General features: G+C 36.7%; 1 protein-coding gene across 5 annotated transcripts in view; it reads right to left on the reverse strand.

Annotated features, from left to right (window-relative positions):
- The window catches only part of LOC106667202 (homeobox protein homothorax), a 209,818-nt gene that overhangs the window by 88,730 nt on the left and 100,453 nt on the right, over positions 1 to 20,635 (reverse strand). For 3 of the 5 annotated variants that reach the window (XM_024225261.1, XM_014395009.2, XM_014395008.2), the window contains 2 exons: positions 18,080 to 18,202; positions 12,548 to 12,696 (listed from right to left, as the gene is read on the reverse strand). In XM_024225261.1, coding sequence (XP_024081029.1) covers positions 12,548 to 12,696; positions 18,080 to 18,202 — 272 coding nt within the window. The remainder of the gene's footprint in view (positions 1 to 12,547; positions 12,697 to 18,079; positions 18,203 to 20,635) is intronic. The other 2 variants (XM_024225262.1, XM_024225263.1) reach the window with 1 other exon arrangement.

Genomic DNA, 20,635 nt, shown 5'->3' on the forward strand with positions numbered 1-20,635 from the left:
TACAATTAATTAAGGTTTTTAGTTGAGATAAAAAAGTCAATGGTGGAGATGAAAAATGGCAAAAAGGAGGGAAAACTCAAAAGGTGGGGTTGAGATAGGAAGTTGGTGTCCGAGTGGATCGAGGTCACGATAGCTCAAGTGGTAGAGCAGCGGCGTATCAAGCCGAAGATCGTGGGTTCGAATCCAGCTCGTGCCATTGACTTTTTTATCCCAACTAAAAACCTTAATTAATTGTAATATATTAATTGGTCAAGCGGACCACGAAATTAGTGAATATAATGATTAGTATGTTAGTCATTGGACTAATCCTATCATCCAGACACTTAACATACAAACAGGGATACATAGAAATGTAAGAAAAAAACAAGTGAAATATTTTTTTAAGGGAAAAACATATGACAACAAAAGAATTTTTTTTATTTAGTTGAAGTTCGAGTTACAATTTGTTTCTATTAAGTTGGTAATATCTACAGTTAAAAAACGAGGCAATTAACAAAAAAGACAAAATAAAACCAACTTTATGGGATACAGAGATATTAATTAGAGAGTTATTTTATTGTTAGCAATTATGTGAGTGGACCACTCGCACATTAAAGCAAAACAGCCTAATATGAATATCACCCTCACTAAACGACAAACTATTCTGATAGTCTAACCCTATTGGGTTTTATATCCTTGCTGATTTTTTTTCAATTCAGACACGTTCGGCATTTCGCCACCTTCAGTGTTTGAGTGACTGTCCTGTCTATCACCCCGCAAACCAAAAGAGGAAATCTCACAATTATTCTAATAAGGCCTCCAGGCTCTTGAAATAAGTTTTTTAACGCACTGATATTGAACATACTGATTAGTATCACCCTTATTCATTGTACTTACTCCACCATCCACAACAATGGATTTATACAGATTTATTTTCTCAAATCTCTAGAAAATAGTAGTTCATATTAACCATGAAACATAGACGGGATACATAGAAATGTAAGAAAAAGCAAGTGAAATCGTTGCGTTGCCCAATGGGGCAAAACACCGAAAAATGTAAACACCTCCTAAAATACCTCAGCACGTACCAGTTAAGTATTTCTAGTGCCTAGGGAGCGGATTTACGTGTGAAATAAAATATAAAATATACATTTACAGGGTGACCCAGGGAAGATGTCGACCTCCCCTAACTTACTGAATTTTGGACCCATTTTGATCAATCTTCTTTTTTTCTTTTTAAGTTTCGTTATGAAGTCTGGTTGTTTGATAATTAAAATTGATCTACTTTTGATATAATCCGAAATAAAAATTTAAAAAATGAGACAACCCACAATTTTTAATTGTGATTACAAATGCAGATAATTTTTAAGAATTTACAAACTAGATTTCAAACGAAAATTAAAAAGAAAAAGATTTATCAAAATCGGATCAAAATTAAGGAAGGGAAGATGGACATTTTCAACAAAAAAATATGTTTAAAAAAAAGTTATGAATTTTTCTAAAGAATTTTATAATTTAAACATCTTAATTGAATAATGTGTAAAAAGGAAGAACATTACAAGATAATAAAATAATTTAATTGTCAAATATATTTGAAATATCTTTTTAGTGCTAAAAAAAGTTCTACAAAATAATAAAGCGTTTTTAAAAAAATTATTGAGGAATTAATTATACAATTATATTTCTGTACCGACTATTCAATGTTATTATTCATAAAACGCGTTTCATTTAATAATTAAATAATATTTAATTAATTTCCATGCACCCATTTGCCCGTGTAGCCCTATGCCATATTCTAATTATCGTGAAATGACAAGTGATATTTTTAAAAAAATATTTTTCTGAATTAGATTAGAGACCACCCATTGTAAGATTATAAAGTTTCGTTAAAATATTTTAGCAAAACTATTTATGGGCACTACAGTGTTTCAGGGCCTCTGGGATTCGAACCCGGGGCCTTTACAGTGAATGATAAGAGCCGTGTGCGTTAAACTTTGCGGCCTCTGATGCCCCCGACTTTTTACACCCTTTTACAAGCTTTTACACAATCAAAAGGCAGCTCGTTTAATTATTTTAAGCGTGGATATGGCTTAATATGCTATGAGTAAGGCAAAAAATATATATTTACAAATCAGAAATTAATTGGCGTGTCATTCGACCAATAAACATCAGATTTTTTAATATTATTATAGATTATTATTAAAGAGTATTTTTCCCAAACGGAAACGGGAATTCCAAACACGAACACAACATCAAACCGCATGGCAGATGTCGCCGTTCGATCCCCACGCGTCTGGCCTATCCTAAGGCTCGTCCGTGTCCACACCCTCCGGCTCAACGCGGGATGTAATTTGAAAATGACGTGTTTTGCAACCGTATTTTTCCGGCCAATGCGGTCAACCGGGACGATGATCGTTTTAGGCACACAGTTAAAGGTTTTACAAGAAAAAACTCAGAAAAATAAATTATACGTACAACGTTCATTTATTTTCTATGTTTTAATTGCTATTACTAACGTGAGTGCGCAGAAGAAAAGAAAACGTATTTATCTAATAGAAACTGTTTTTGTTCAAATATACGAAAATAAATCGTTACTAAGGTACATAACAGCTGGGGTTCCAAAAACGGTGGGTATTGGGTCCGATCCTGTTTTGTATTTACATCAAGATGTTAAAAAAAGGCACAATATAAGTATGCTCTATTTGCCGATGACACGGCCTTTATAAGATCTTTTTCAAAAGTGGCGAATCATACCAAATAACTACTTTACAGCAGTACCAAGACAATAAATGATACCATAATAAACAATGACCACATACCAAATAAATTCTCAAATCCAGAATGATAATCAATGCTCAAAGGTCCATTAAAATTCTAGTTTTTATACAAAAAAATAAATATACATGAAATTTATTTACGACCCTTATCACCCAATGGTGCACCTGTATGAAGATACATGTGCAACATATGTGAAAACATCGTGTGGTAAATGTAATTCTTAGAATTATTAGTGGGTTTTCACGATTAACACCAATAGATTATGTCTATACAACACTTAATATTCCAAGCACAACATACACTTTTGGCTAAATTGTGAGATTTTATGATGTTTGTTCACAGAGTGAGTCTATAAGGCATAACACCTATTTGGTTATCACAGGGAAAATTTGAAATACTCCAATCATGAGCATAAAAGACTGAAACAGATAATGATAAATACAAATATTTGCATAATATAATAACCATGTTAAATTTTTATGATCACAGATTGTATTCACAAACTCTACTCTCATAAACAGGTAAATAAGTAATAATAAATAACAAGGGAAACTATTTAATGAGGAGATCAAAAATATAAAAAAAAATTCCCAACTGAGAAGGAAGTCTAGTATACACTGGACTATCATCTTCATCTCAATTGATTGGCAGTTAGTTAGTCAGGTTGCAATAGCATTGGGACTGAGTCGTCGTAAATAAAATATGAACTTATTAAAAATATAATTACGTCAATTTGTAGGAATCTTGAAGATTGTTTTGTCACATTGATGACCTTAAAATAGGTCAAAAGCTTGGCAGATAACAATTGAATTTTTTCATCTTATTATTCATGAGTAAAAAAGTGGTCTATATATCTTACATTTTAAAGCCAGCTTAAAGCTTAAAAAATCTGAAAAAACCTCAAAGCTGGAAAGGAAGTCTAACGCAATAGTTTTACTGCTCTTGACAACCAGCAGTCAAACCACTAGGACTATTCGCACAAGCATTGATAAAGTTTATGGTGCTTTTTTCGATAAAACCTTCGATTGTGTCCAACCTGCACAACACATTTAAAAGCCTTGTGGGACGCACAGGTTAAGGAATTTATTCTGAACTAATTTTAGTTTCTATAGGCGGACTATTTTAGATAATGCTTGACATTGAACTGTGAAATTTAAAAATTACTCTCTAGTCTCACATTTATTAATTTATCTGCACTGACAGGGAAAAATTTCCGCCAACTTGATTTTTTCGGTCATAAAAACATTCTGGTCTTAATTATTCTCATTTTTCTTTCAATACTTTGTTGTATTGTATATGCTGTGTTTTGTTTCAGCAAGTAAAAACATCAATGTAATTCAAATTAAACCACGGATGCATAAAATTAAACAATCGACTTGATCAGAAGTCGAATGAGTCTGAATAAAAGTTAATTCACCTATGCATTGATAATCCCAATTTAGAACACAGTATAAACAGTTGAACAGTCAAAAAATGAGAGAAATCAAGAGGAGAAAAAAATGCAAAATTATGACTAAATGAAACCCATTTATTAAAAAAAATAATTTAAAACAAATAATTTTTAATTGTGAATACGTGTAGGAAAAAAACTCGGCGCTTTGAATTATATGTCAATTTGATACCTGTTGCTTCCATTTTCGCCCCTCTTTTGACATCAGGATGATTCCTGATTTACATGAACGGATCTTTTATTGACGAGAGGGATCGGCAATGCAATCCAGCCTCGTATCTCATCATCATCCCTCCTTCAAGTCGATAACAATGTCATAATGGCAAAGTCCGTCAATTTCCTGGACGCTTCCTACGCCCAACCGGGCCGGAGGCATGATAACATCTCGAACCAGTACAGAAGAATACAATTTATATCACTTGTTATACGATTATTCTTGATCCGTGTATGACATCGTTTGGGACATTCAAACCCTTCATTTTAATTTTATATCTACTTTGAGCAATCAGGCTTTGTTGATTTGTTTTTCTTTTCGACTAACAAGTCAACAAATGATTACAAAAATGTACCAAGGGTACAAATGTCAAATGATCCATGAATAGAAGATTTGAGAACAGTCCAACCCGGACGCAGGAGTTAAGCAAGGATTCATCCTGTCACCCACATTCTTCACCCTGGTACTAGATGGAGTCATGTGTATTCCTGGAATATGGATATAATGGAAAACTGATTTTGCCGATGACATCCTGTCTTTTGGCCCCAAGAATAAGCCGAAATAACGGAACTAAACTTTAAACCCAATGGGGTAGAATTATAAATACATACGAAAAAACAAAAACAATCACAAAGGAAATGAGAATAAATCGTACAACGAAGTGTATGTGAAGAGTATGATTAGGAAAGTCAATTGTGTATTTATAAAATTAGCCGATATGGAAAAACAAAACCATATCCTGGCGAACCAAAAAGCTTCGGCTCTTCAAGACAAATGTCAAGCCCGTCCTATTATGGATATGAGACTTGGAAAACCACCAAAATCGTCAAGAATTCTCTCCAGGCTTTTGTAAAGCCTGCGGCAGATTCTCGAAATATGGCATGGATTAAGCCATGTAGAGCTCTGGAAAAAGCTGGCCAAGAAAATGTAAATGGTTGAGCATACATTGAAAAAAGTGCCCCAGAGTGGAACCCGCATGGTCAACTCAGGAAACGATCACTGGGAAAGGAACTGTACAACTAGGAAGTCGAGGAGAAAGATCAACATTCGTGCATCTGAAACAGGGATGGAAGAACTTCAAGCTCGCCCTATACTCCACGATGAGCGACAGGAATTAAGTAATGTAAGACTACAACTTCCCTAAAAATCGTCATTGTCAATTTTCCAAAAATTTACCGCTTGTGGGTTATTGTGGTAAAAAAATACTGCATTAAATGCATTATTTTCATTCATGAGGAGTTTGATCGACCAAGATTGTCCACTTATTTTCAAAACAAAAGAGAGCTTGGAGTGGAAATTGTAGAATCGTGTTTTATCATGTTCGTCATGACTTGTATGTCTAGGTCTTGGTGGATGGTTTGGTTAGTGACGTAGAAGGATGGGTTGAGGATGCAACTGAGCACTTTTGATTGAAAGAATTGGATTCTTTGGATATTTGGATTTGGGTCCTAGCAGGCGTTTGAGTTGTCCGTGTCTTTGGTTCAATTCTTACCTTTTTTGTTTTACATGTGCGTTCCATGTAAGTCCAAGTAGAACACAAGGTAGGGGATTTTGGTTGGTATAGGGATTACCTTACTGTATATGTGGTGGTCAGGTACTTCTTCTAAGTGTGAACGTCACGTGCCGGCTCTGTTGCTCATTTAGCTTGATGCACCACCACATGCGGTAATGATGTCTAAGGTGATGGGTTGCTTTTGTTAAGAAGATAGGGCCAGAATGTGAAGGGAGAAATACGGTGTCGACCGGGAAGGTCCCTGGGTTTTGGGATGTTTCTGGTTTGTAATGCGAAGATTGGTCCTAGGATACACAGTTGGGGAACTCCTGCTTTGGTGGGCTTATGTCTTAAAATTCAGAGCCAATTCTCATCCAACCAGCGAACCGACAGGAAAGACATCAGGATGAGATAGTAGGTGTGAAGAAGGATACTTTTCAATTTGAAATGAGACCGGGGTGCCATAATCAAATTCCTCCGTAACATCTAGAAAAACTGTTGAGCAGTAATGCGAATTTTAAAGGGGTAACGTCGACTACTCGTTATCCCTGCTTCACAGCAGAGTGGAAGAGTCTGAAACCAAATTGACGCACGGGGTTAAAAAATAAGATTTTATTTTGAAATGGAGAACTATTACACAGAAAATCTTTATTCGATGTAAGCCTCAACTATATATGTCCTGGTAGGAAAATATATTTAATTTATAGTATATTACGATCACAAAGGAGTTACCTTTAAGTGTTCAGCATGTTTATTTATTTGTCAACTGTTTCGGTATTACCACATCATCATAGACGCCAGGTCTCTGAACTAGATTCAGTTTTAACTCTTAGTTTTATAACTAACCTAAATATGATATCTTTTTNTTTATTTATCCATAATTGAAAGTTTGCAAAGGTTCATTAATTTAATACAAAACAAAATGTTCTTAATTTTGCACGGGTCATTTCCCCCCTTCCCAATGGTCTCCAGGTCCGTTTCCCTCTTTTTCGTTTGTAATTGTGAACTTTGTAGTAACTCAATGTGGCGGAGATTGATGAAGATTCATACAAGCAAACCCTAAGGAGAAACTCCACTCTACCAGAAACCCCTTGAAAGCCTTCCACGCCGCCCTACCTACCCCCGACCAGAATCCACCCCCTAAATACTTCCTCTTAACTATTTTTCGCTACACTAAAACGCACTTTCAACTTACAGCGATAAATTTCGCTTTTCGACAACGGGATTTTTTACGAGGATCCGATTGGCGTGTTTGAGGCGTTTGAAAGGGAGAATTCCGAGGGTGGAAAAAGTAAGATTACTTTTTATGTTGATGATGTTTTAAAACAACCTTTAAAAACATGCAAACATACAAACGACAAAATCACGTATGTAATGTATCAACAATTTATTTATAACTACAAAATAATCAATTAAATCGTCTCAAATTTTATACACTCTACATCTATCAAGGGCAAAGTTAATACACATCTAGGAGGCGAAACAAGAAGATGCGAGCGACGATGCTCCTAGGTACGCAAAAAAGGAGGAGAGAAAAACAAAAAAGAAGAAAGAAGAAAAAAGCAATGCCATATGCAAGTAGTTTATCGAATTCGTATATGCTTGTATGTTAAATTCTGACGTATTTTTATTATTCAATTAATTAAATCTCATGGTTGTATACTCCCACGTACATAGTGTCATGAAACTGAATCGTTTTAAACATATTTAAAAAAATAATCTTCTGACAGGTAAACATAGACGGCCAAGAATGAAGAGGCTACTTCCTCAATCACTGAGATCACTGCACAACACCCCATCAATAGGAATATCGAGTAGTCTGGTGTGTGTACGTATGTACATGTAATTTATTAGCGTGAATGGTGACACTCTTTCTGCTATTACCCAGGGAATTGTACCTACTTTGGGACATTATGAAAATATGAATCCTCTAGAATCACCCACTTCGGGTGTAGACACTCTCGGGTCAGACCTCGTTCTTATCCATCCAGGCACCGAGGTCGGACTCAGGGTGCAGTCAATTGCTAGGTCATTCAGCACCCAACGCAGTTTCTAAATCCAAACCCCTTCACACACTCTCTCTTAAATACTTTCTTTCCTATTTACATACAATTTACCCAGAGTGATGAAGAACTTGATATTCCTCCATCACCCTTTCTTTTATTATACAATAAACTTAACCGAGGTCAATGAGGTACTCAATGGTCCGTTGGTGTGTCGGTGTCGGTCCTCTCACACTATTCACGCAAATAATACACGCTAGCTACAGAAAATTATCAGTACTATGTAAAATGAAACAACTCTGTTTCCTCCAAGTATCGGAACAGGCGACCAAGATATTCCCTGTCGTGTATTAAGTACAATTTTCATAACGTGGAATTCCTACACGCTCTTTATATGGAATCAAGAGTTGCACCGTTCAATTAGGTGGGACAAATCGAGCGACGTTTCTGTAAATGCAGGATACGTGCGCGGGCTTTGGCTGTCTGTGGGACAACGTCGCATGGCCTATTCTTCATCAGGTGAGGATGAACCTTCTTTTAAGAATTAATTAATTTTTGTATGCAAGGTTTTGGTTGAAATGAAAAAGCAAGTGCCACAAGCGGGATTCGAACCCTCCACCTTCGGCTAAATACGCCGCTGCTCTACCACTTGAGCTATCGTGACTTCCATTCGGACACCACCTCCCCATCTCAACCTACAACCTTTCGAATTTTCCGTCCTTTTTGACATTTTCTTAATCTAAGAGTAGATCCTCCCAGGACACCCTATCGACAATGCTCTTGATACGTGAGTGCTTCTCATCCAGCCCGGCCCACCGACGCTGCCACTTTCTGTCAATGTTTTTTATTGCAATTTTAGTGTCAGAAGGCCGGATCGCAGTGGTTAAGTCCGGAGATTGGGATAGACAGCCTTAGCTTTGTAGACGGTGCCCTAGTTTCAACTTCATCGAAGGAATTTTCAAGTTATAAATTCGAATCGAAGACTGAAGAAGGAATTTTCAAGCCGGTCGAAAACCCGAGGATCCCTCTTGAGGCAAAAATTAGATAAAGTCAGTACGAGCATTATAAATTGACCTAACGGGGAGGGTTAATTGGTTTATTCAAATTCGGCCGAACGTTCGTAATGGGATTATTGGATTAGAGGAGAGTTAACGGGTGTCAGGAGGAGGGACCCTATCCGTTCGCCTGCTCATGATGTGTGTCTGTTTGGCAAACAAATCGGGGGAGGACGAGCGCGCTGGCTCGAAGGGTCAGTAAATGTTTATAATCGCATGTTGAATTATGCAGATGCATTCCATATCGTCAAGTCGGCAAAGTGTCGCCACGACCCTCTCCCGGCCCCTTATCTCGACCCGCACCCATCATTTATTACTCATAAACGTAATGACCGTCTATGATCCGAGGAGACGGCGAGATAGCGGTGACACGGGCTCCCCCCTGGAAAGTCGTCAATGCCCATTCGTTCAAAAATCGATACTTTTATTTTATTCTTGATATCATTCTTTGAGCTTTTACACATGGCGAAATTGAAACATTCTGATTGATATTATGCTAAATGAAAATACGGATCGTACAAAATGAGGAAACAATACAAAACAGTTTCATTCGTTTGCATATAAACGCTGGTCTCGCCTGTTGTCGCTTTTTCACCGCGAATCAAATATCATTCGTTCATGCTTTGTAGGCAGATCTTTACAAACATAATAGTAGACTAGCCTGCTCATAAGCACCATCGGATCCTTGAGAAAGTCCATCGACATCGGATATCGCCGGTGTAAAGGTATGCAAATTTCTAAAATTCCCTTGTCGAGTTGGTTTTTAAAGCCATTACAGTGCTGGATTCATAGGGGAGATAAGTGTGATGTTTGCCTCCCTTCCACTCCACCTTTCAAATGGGCGGGCGCTGTAAATTGGATTAAGGGAAGGTGGCAATTTTGTCTCTAATGATAATAATCGGCGTGCACTGAACCGTTCGACAGAACGCCACAGCTCACTACAACTCTATCTCTACGTTCCCCCCTCAAAAAGATCGGATCAAATATTAATGACCAAAGTATCCGGGCAAACGTTAGGCATTCCTGTGAGAATACATGCCAGGATTGTGAAATGTCAACTATATCCCAACAATTTTAGGCCCGGTGAAAAAGTTGAAAAATGTTAAATCGGGCAGCTGTTATCTCTTAGTATTCGTCGCGCTCTAGGTCGAGATAAAAATTGTGACTCGAATCTCAATTTGTTCGGAAAAACTTATGATCTGTTTTTATTTCATTTTATTTTTTTATAACGGTTTATTCACGTGCCACTGCTGGTATTTTCAAGACCTTCATCTCAACCAGAAAGAGAAAAACCTCCCGAACCTCCGGCCTGTTTTTAACGGGATCTCCGAGTAATTTTTCAATGTTTTGGAACAGTTCCGAGGGATTTCGACTCATCCAGGAGGCACGTTCGGATCGCTTCTTTCACCTCCTTCATTCGTAAACCGCCGATCACGTAAAGCTTCTTGGAGTGGGACCAAAGGCGTTGAAGCCTCCTTCGCCGAGGTTGCAGCCGGGAATCGGATTTGGAAGGATTTTAGGTTTAGGGATTTTTTTTCCGACTTCATCGGGCTGGGGGAAGCGTCTTCACTTTTTCCTCCCATTTCTTCCCGAAACGAAAATCAATAATCACTAACTGTCTACAAATTGAAAAATTGAAATAAAACTTATTCTTAAACGTGACAACATAAATCTTGAACTCGTGGACTAGCCAATCTTATTTGGAAATTAAGACAGTTAAGTGGGAAATCGATGTATGAACATTTACCGAAAAGGAAATCCGATCATCAATTCACAAGCGTACTTAATTCTTCAATTTATAGTAGTGGACTTGGTTTATGCATCCGTATCTGGAAATCGAACTAATTCGTCGAGACATTCACAGGCTAGGGCGCTACATAGCTAACGAAAACATGAAGCAGTAACAGTCCCATTAAAGCACTTCAGGCCAATCACGCAATCTCTGTACCAAATGATGACTCCAGTGACAGTGATGATTATTCATGATCAAGGTTCTGTTTTAGTACAATTTCCGTTTAGATCGGATACCCACACACACTCAGCAGAAAGTTAGATTTAAAGTTTATTGAAGTTTAAGTGCCACTGGTCAACACCAAATTTGCTAAAGGGTAGCTGATCCCGTGAGTTTAGCTATGGTGCATTGCCCTTAAGCATTTCAGCCCATGTATTGACAACACTGATTTATTTGCCGCCAATGTAAAATCTGCATCTTGGAATCTTCTATTTCCAACGTGGCTCTTCGAATGGTTGTTATATTAGCCAAATATAACATTTTTCATATTTTTTTGTGTATTTAACTCTTTCTTGCCCAAAGTTGCTTCAGAGTAATGGCAATTTAACGGTTTTATGTAAGGATAGCAGGAAATCCTGTGATTTCAGGGAGGGAGCAGGGTTTTTCTTGCAGTTTATGCCCGTGTTTGGCAACACTGATTTATCTGGCGCCAATCTAACCTCTCAATCACTAAAATCACGGGATTTCACGCTAAGTTTTAACAAAATAGCTAAAGTTCGCCTTGCTCTAAGACAACATTAGGCCATAAAGGATTAATATAACTTATTATATTTGTAAATAAAAACATGTTCAGAAGAAATATCGAAAGCTTGACGAATGATGTAAAACATGTATGACTGAGACCCTTACTTGATCATCTTCCCTTGTGTAATATACCTGTGCGTCATGTATGTAATTAATTTGTTAACATTGAATATTTTTCAAAGAAATAAGTCTTCTAATTCTGTGGGTAGGTTTTAAATTAGAAATTTGGTCAATGCGGTACAAACCTGTTCTTATGTTTCGTTGTTTCTTCGTTACACAGAAAATACATTATTCTAAGAACCAATAAAACATGCATTTACCACCTCCAAGTAAATGAAAATTAGCCAATGAATTTGTTTTTTGCCAGATGATTTGGAAAAATATTTTAATTAGAGCATACAAATACTTTTTAATCCAATGCATGTGTTATTTACGGGTAATAATCATCCTATAAATAATTACGGATATCATGTATTATTCCAAGAATTGAAAATAACAATACATTTTTTCTTAAATTTTAAAAGTTCTTTTGAAATAAATGCGTAAAAAGTGTTTGGTTTTAGTTCCACCAGAAAAATCCGAAGCCTCATAACAACTTTACATATTTCAATGAGACGTCAGAGAAAATAAATAACAATCTGGCTGAAACTTTAAAAAGCCACCCTCCGTTCTCTCATATATAATAGCATAACTTATGTTATTCCGGAGTCTCTGGAGCTTTCATAATCGCCATGATGAATTTAGTGAAGTATAAAAAGAATAATTGAAAATTAAAAAAAAAAACTTTAAGAGTCAAATGATTTTTTCCGACTTTACTTATAGGATGACTAATTTGAACTTTCTACCAAACTGTATCCTAAGTATTGGTTTTCTCATACAAGCCCTTAAATTTAGTATCCAATTTGGTCCGTTAGGCCAACACAAAATTGGTGAAAAAATGTCAATCTGAGAAGTGTTATGAATATCCAAAGAATATAATTGTTGAAGTGAATACGAAGGAGTTGTGGAGGGTAGGAGGTTGTATTAAATGATTGACTCACAGTGAGATGCTGGAAGAGCCATGCTCTGAGGATATTGGTGGCCACTTTAGGGAAGATACCCCTCTTCTTCTGGTTCTTCTTCCCATTGCTTTCGTCGTCTTCTTCTCCCGTACCTTCCCCACTTCCAATACTAGCGTTGCTAGCATCGCCTAAACATTGAACAACAGAGTTTGCGTCATTAACCAAGTTAGAAGTGAGCTGTAGGCTTAATAGGATTAATCTAATTCATCGGAAGAAAGAGAAAGAAAGTGAGAAAGAGATAAGAGTCCCAAGGGTCGGGGTCTGATAGAATGTGTTTGCATATGAGTCATTTACCATAGCAAAGTCCCCTACCGAGGACCTCCCACTGATAAACCTATTATTGTGGGTCAATGCTTTCCTCTAATCCTTATTTAAACCCGACCCCAACCCTGTAACTCTAATGGTATCGGTTCAGTTATTGAACAGGTTGTCTCCACTTCATACCTCCAATTAAACGAGAACCCCCAAGGATCCCATTGCCCAAAGCCGATCCCATCCATAAACGGGGCGAGAGTCATAGACACAAGATGTAAGACAAAGATATAATTACATATTCCAAGTTACATCAATTTGACCGCCAGCATCGTGTCATCTCTTTAATTGACGATGCCTCGTCCGTGTGTGACAGAGTTGTTTATTGAAGCCTGGAGGATCCGACTGTCGGGGGAAGGTCCTGATCGCTTATTATTTTAATATAAAACGAATTAACGTTTTAAACAATATAAATAATGGCCACCAGTATCCTTTACAAATATCACTCAAAACAATTTCGGTTCAATTACAAAAGAGTAACATCATAAAAGGCATTAGTGGTTACAGTGAATTAATTCGGCTACCAGCATCCAGTGTAGTTTAATCAGCGTTTCATTAAACAGTCAGCCCATTTAATTCTGCCTTATAATTTATTTATAAATACAATTTGAGCTGAGGCCAAACGTGCACAGATGACTTTTCCCTACGTCCCGGGCAGGCTCGAGATAAATTGTCAATTCCTTGTAAAAACAGAAAAGTTACTAATGTCAGTTTAACGACCGCTCCTCGATACGTTAATCAGCAGGGGAAAACTACACTCCCACTAAATCATGAGCTGATAGTGAAAAACAGAACGCAGTCATCTAGAAAATTAGCCTTGATTAACGCCAAATCGGCTCGTTAGCCCAATCCCAATTTCGTTACGCACTGTTTAAAAATAAACTTTAAGCGAACGGACAAAGAAACACTACTTCGACACTTAGGAAAATGGAATGAAGTGAAGACAGTTGTTTTAACTATTATTTATCTAAAGACTTAAAATCTAGTGTTCATCATTACTCAAAGATCGCCTAGAAGGAATAGTCCTAATTCTCAAATCTTTTTTTTTTTTTTTTTTTTTTAAATCAGATTTCAGTAATTGGCAGACATCTTTTTTAAACAACAACCTATGGAGAGATCAAACTTTTTTTATACAACAGCCGAAGAATGTAAAAATTACCGAAACAAAAACGTAAATTTTCTCCTTACCTAAGCAGTGCAGTTGTTTTGTGAATTTAACCCTAAATTTTAATCTTTTCTTGTCCAACGTTGCCTCAGGGAAACACCAAATTTAGCAATTTTGCTAAAGCTTAGCTATTCCCATGAGTTTAGGGCAAGTACAGTATTTATCTTTCAATGTTTCTTCTTTTTGAATTGGCAACGCTTGACCTTTTTTGGGCGCCAATCTAAAATCTCCATCTTGGAATCGTCTATTTTTAAAATAATTTTTCGAATTGGTTCATATATTGGCCATGCATAAAATATATCCGGCTTATAATTAAACCCTTTCTTGCTCAAAGTGGTTTCAGAGCCATGCCAATTTAGCCATTTTGTTTAAGGTTAGCAGGCAATCCTGTGAGGTTAGGACGGGCGCAGTATTGTTCATGCTTTAAATTCACTAATTTCGTGGTCCGCTTGACCAATTAATACATTACAATTAATTAAGGTTTTTAGTTGAGATGAAAAAAAGTTAATGGCACGAGCGGGATTCGAACCCACGATCTTCGGCTAGATACGCCGCTGCTCTACCACTTGAGCTATCGTGACCTAGATCCACTCGGACATTTGTCGTCGAGAATCCAATCCGATTACACGACATTTGAAAAATGGCAAAAAGGAGGGAAAACTCAAAGGTGGGGTTGAGATGGGAAGTTGATGTCCGAGTGGACCTAGGTCACGATAGCTCAGGTGGTAGAGTAGCGGCGTATCTAGCCGAAGATCGTGGGTTCGAATCCCGCTCGTGCCATTAACGTTTTTTCATCTCAACTAAAAACCTTAATTAATTGTATTGTTCATGCTGTTTGTGCCCGTGTATTGGCAACAATGATTTTTTTAGCGCCAATCTAACATATCCATCGTGGAATCTTCTACCTCCAACATAGCTTTTTCCAACCCCACTAGTCCATTTTTATCGATTGTTATCTTTGCCAAACATAAAATTGTTCATATCCCGTGTATAATTTAACCCTTTATTGCCCGTAAGTTGTTTCAGAGCAATGCCAACTTTAGCAATTTCGTTTAATGTTAGCAGGAAATACCGTAAGTTCAAGGTGGTACTCTAATTTTTTTGTTTTTTTAGTGGCAACACTGATTTATCTGGTGCCAATCTAAACTCACGGGATTTACCTTACTTTGAACAAAATTGAGGAAGTTCGTGTGTTCTAAGACAAAACTAGACCTTAAAGGGTTGATTCTGATATTGAATTGTGAAGTCGTTTCACTTGGAATTCAACCCAGTGACTTCCGATTTTGGGCAGCGGAGAATTTTTCTAAGAAAAGTCCACTCACCGGTAATCTAAGTCTTTGATGTGTGATTGAGCATTTTACTGGGTGCTAATCGTCTACTGGTTTTTGGTCTTGCTCTCCTAAACCTCTAACTTTTCAAACAAACACACACAGACAAATGTTAATATTCTACATTTAAAGATAGAGCAGCATGGAGAAATTGTGTTTCGGCAAAGCAAAACTGTCTTTCGTTGATATACCTAAATGACACCATCATTAACAAAAATTACGTCAGTCCTTAAGGCAATTCATTTAACAGTATGACGAAGGCAATTTAATAAAAAAATATTAATAAAAATGGTCATTACGAATAAGGAGACTTTTAGAAATATGAAAAGGTTAAACCTTAACATACAACCCTTCTACAAATTTTCAAGAAGAAATCTATTCAGTTTATTTATATACTTATTTTACGTGTCGCAACCGGGACAACACACGGTTTTCACGCCCTGAAAATTTATCCCTTGACACAAGGGCGGAGACCATTTTTGCCGGCGACGTTTACGTGACAAACGGTCATTTAGATGAGCCAGTAGGGGGGGGAAGGTGTGAACAGCACAAGTTGGAACTTTGCAGAAAGCCCAGCAACGATGAAATCCCATCGAACAAAATTGCTGTTAAATTGTCAAAAGGCTTGTATTTTTCTAAAAAAGAGCACATGCTTTGTGAATTTTTCCAATTGGACTATCATGGGTTTCTCTTTTTCTAGTACCCTGTTAACAAGATTACAGCAAAAACACACTACCTGACATTTAACGATTATTTATAATCACAGCCAGTAATAAATGGACGTTCCGACTTTATATAAACATTATTCGAAACCGACTTATCATGTTTACGTGAAGTGTGGTTAATAAAAATGTATTGTCACGAGCTCGACTCGAACCCGACCTCCGGCTGTAACCCAGGCGATCTACTTTTCATTTCAACCACACTTTACATAAAAATTATAAATACATTCAAATCATTACTTTGGTTTACTCGGACCACTAAAAATATGGATTATTCGAAATCATCATTTGCACTGTTTATCCCGGTGTTATTTTTTTCGGCTAATATTTTTACTGTTTTTTACATACCATTAAAATGAACAGGTAATTTTTTTAAAAATCCGATGAAATTAAAACAAAAAATGCAAAACAAATTTGCAAAATATATTCGACAATCCAATCCCTAATAACAGTAGTGTTTAAACAAATTGACTATTTTTATGTGCTTTTATAATTTTTTTTTTCGACTAATATTTTGAATTTTTTTACATACCATTAAAATGAACAGGTAATTTTTTTAAAAAAATCCTATGGAACTAAAAAAAATTGCAGATAAATTCGCAAAATATAGTCGACAATTGGACAAATTATTATTTTTATGTGCTTTTTTTTTCCAAATAACATTTTGACTTCTTTGTATGTACGAAGAGGTATTTTTTTAAAGATCCAATGAAAATAAAAAAAAACCAAAATAGCAAAAAGGAAAATCAAGATGTGGATTGTCAATTTAGTTGAATTTTACAATGGCCAACAACAAATTGTTCTTAATCTACTGTCTTCAAAATCAGCTTTAGCTCATGGAAAATTCAATCATTCATGGTATTATTAGTGTTTAAACAAAATTATGATTTTCATGTGCTTTTTTTTATTATATTCACCTATTAAAATATTTTTTTATATTCATAGTTACGTTAAGGGACTCGTGTAAATTTCAGATATTAATTAATTTCAATTTCATTTTTTTTTTAAATTAATATCAAACCGGCTGATAAAACTACCATTATGTAGCCATGTATATACATGTATAAATATTTATTTATATTTGTGCTATTCGTTATTTTCTATTTTAGGTTTTATATGTACCACAGTGGTGGTTTTAGATAAATGGTAAAAACTCAAGAGAGCAGGAATTCATTCTGCCTTTTGCACTTTTCCTTCCTAATTTACTGCTTACACATTTGAAAGATCATCTCTCCCTGGTTGCTGTTTCTTTTTAAAGATGTCGGTCAATCTAAAGTTGAAATAAGTGAATATATCAGTTTTTAAACAATTGAGATAGGTTTCCTTTATGCGAACACAAACAATCACATCTTAATACTATGTAAATAAAATTAAAATAAGTATATAAAAAATCGATGTTATTTCGATTTGAGAACGGGACGATTCTTACTCCTGGAGCGTTTATGCCATTCCAAAAGGTCGGATGCTAATTCGGATGGAAGTCGATGTTCGGAGGGTGGGTATGAATGGGATTGTTTGTGAGTAACTAACTAGTGTGGGAAAAGATTCTTTATTTAAGTGTAGGATTGTGGGCCCGGGGGTGGAGAAGGGCGAACAGGGGTGTCTGGTGGTGACAGGGTAGCCTTCTGTGTCAAGACCAGACCTCACCATTAACATTAGCCAATCAATAGGGTCCAGATGGGCCACCCGCCCACAAATCTATACCCTACGCTCTCTTTCTCTAACTGGAACCGACTCACTCTCCCTCTTCGCCCCTCTCGCACACACGGCCACCCTCTCCTTCTATCTATTCCGATCTCTCTCGTGTTTTTCCACGGGGCGCCCAGACGCTAAATATCCCGTAGTGGAGCGATAAATAAATAAATGTCGGTGGAGGGAAGGAAAGAGGGGGTTGAGGCGGGATCGATGGAGTGATGGAGTGTGCGGGAAAGGGTTGTGGAATGGCGCAGGCTCCAGGGTAGACCTGCGCACGGCACATACTTACACGAGTTGTACTCGCCTGGACTCCCGAGGAATACCGAAGAATAGAGGACACCCCTCCTTGCAGCGTCGGATGCCGCCCTCGCTTCTGCCGGCGACGGCCATTCTCTCCTCGTACACCATTTCACTGCAAATTTAAAAAAAAAATTACAACCTTAAATTTCAAAGTAAAACGCTAATTTCCAACCTCACTACAAGCATAAACATTTCCATGTGTTATAAGTCCACCAAACTTACTATTTCGCATAAATGAACATGATTCAACAACATCATACTTCACTACATCAACTCACCAAAAAAAAACAAGACTGAAAAGAAAATCTGACCAACTTATTGACCAAGCGTAACAAATTGTCTCCAGGTGGTGACGAAGAAATTCAAACTAATTGGTATTGATTGCACTAGGACCAGGGAAATTTCGGTTCAACGTCTAAAAAAATCGTTCGCCGACTAAAAACGGCATCAACTGACTTACGGTTGAATGACAAGAAAAGAATGACACCTCCAATCGTATCCATCAATCAATCGTGCAAAAAAAATTCAACTGATTTCATTCTACCATTATACCTAAGAAAATACTTGAAACATCCAGCAATTTAAAATGAATTATACCATTTTTTTCACGAATAATCTGGATCTCGGTCTGGATTAAAATACTCAATTGTTATCTGCCAAGCTTTCGAGCTATTTTAAGGTCATCATCAGTTCTACCAATTGACAATATCCTAGATAATATGTTGGGACTGAATCGGACTACAAAGAAATTTCGAACCATCTATTTAAAAACTAAATTATGTCAATTTATTGACATATCTAAGATGGTTTTGCCCTGATTATTAACCTCTAGGCAGTCTTGACCATACCTCGATTCAGAGTATTCATATAGAGCAGGCAGAACAAAGTAAAGAAAAAGGCCAAACTAAATATAATGTACTGTGGAGCTACCGCTTTCCAGACTAAAATTATTGACAGGTACATGGATCTAAACTGGCAAATTGTATACGAAAGCTCTTCTCGACTGTAGCGTGGCCGATAACAATTTAGTTTTTTCATTCAGACCAGCTTATCCGTGAGCAAAAAAAAGTGGTAAACCTTAACACGTTAAAAAAAATACTTTTTTCCATAGCTAAACGTTAATGGACACAAGAACGACTCGGAAAATAAATCAATTCTTAAACGGGATTATGAAAACACGCGACCAAATTATCAGACAATTTGAATTTTTGAGTCATAAACAGTTTGCTTTACATTCCGCACGTTTTCTTCCCCCTTCAGCATTTTAACATATATGCTAATAAAACATTCACTTTCTCGTTCCATCAAGTCCTGGGTAAATCGTCATTGACGAAGGACCCTTTTGGTGGAATATCACAGAAGAATGGTTTATGGAAGAAGAATCACTCCTTTAACACCTCTCAAGTATATAGAGAAAAAATATATTAAAACTTTTCAAAACGTTTCGTTCGTTAATGTTAAGTTATGAAATAACATATTTATAAACAATTAATCTCTGAAAAAGACAATTCACTTTAAACTTTTGTCAAAACTCCCATTGTGCAGCATACGCAAAAAAAAGTTTAAAACAAAATTATTGAATTATTGTGTCAAAATGGTTTAAGGTGAGACCTGAATTTTTAAACAAAGTGATGTTAAATTTGATAATCGTTGTGATATGATTAAGCGAAGGGATTTCACACGGGCTCTTCTCATCTCCAAATTGAGAGATGGTAATGACGATTAATGATTTTGCCGCTGATAGAATTTGTCCGGATGACAGTCGTGACTGGACGTCTGTTAAATGCTCGGCATTGTTAAAATGTGCAATATCATTTGACGAACGAAGGCCCATCGAAATATAATAACGTATACATTTCCTAGACTTTCAACGAGCCCCTTTCAAAAGCCGATGCCCTCGTTTACTTCACACATGTATTTATGCTGATGATATCTTTTAAGACTCTTTCATTAACCATTTCTTGCCCAACGTTGCCTCAGGATAACACCAAATTAAGCTTAGAACGGGTGCGTTGTTTTCCTTCAATGTTTCATCTTCTGTAAAGGCAACACTGAATTTTATCTTATCGATTGTTATATTAGGCAAACATAAAAATTTCCATATCCAGTTTATAATGTAACCATTTCTTGCCCAAAGTTGTTTCAGTCCAATGCAAACATAAGCAATTTTGTTTAAGGTTAGCGGGCAAACCCGTGAGTTTAGGGCGGCGCGGTGTTGTTCCTGCTGTATTTGCCCGTGTATTGGCAACACTGATTTATCTGGTGCCAATCTACAATCTCCGTTTTGGAATCTTCTGTCGCCAACATTGCTCTTCTCTTTACAACTGCATCTTGTACCGTTTGTTATATTAGCCAAACATAAACATTTCCATATCAAGTTGATAATTTAACCCTTTCTTGCCCAAAGTTGTTTCAAAGCAATTCGAAAAAAAAAAACAATTATGTTTAAGGTTAGCGGGCAATCCCGTGAGTTTAGGGCGGGGCAGTGTTGTTCCAGCACAACTGTAGCAGTTTTGTTTAAGATTAGGAGGAAATCCAGTGAGTT

Source organism: Cimex lectularius, unplaced genomic scaffold (genome assembly GCF_000648675.2).
Source record: "Cimex lectularius strain Harlan isolate CLEC.00 unplaced genomic scaffold, Clec_2.1 scaffold27, whole genome shotgun sequence".
NCBI classification, from domain to species: Eukaryota; Metazoa; Arthropoda; class Insecta; order Hemiptera; family Cimicidae; genus Cimex; species Cimex lectularius.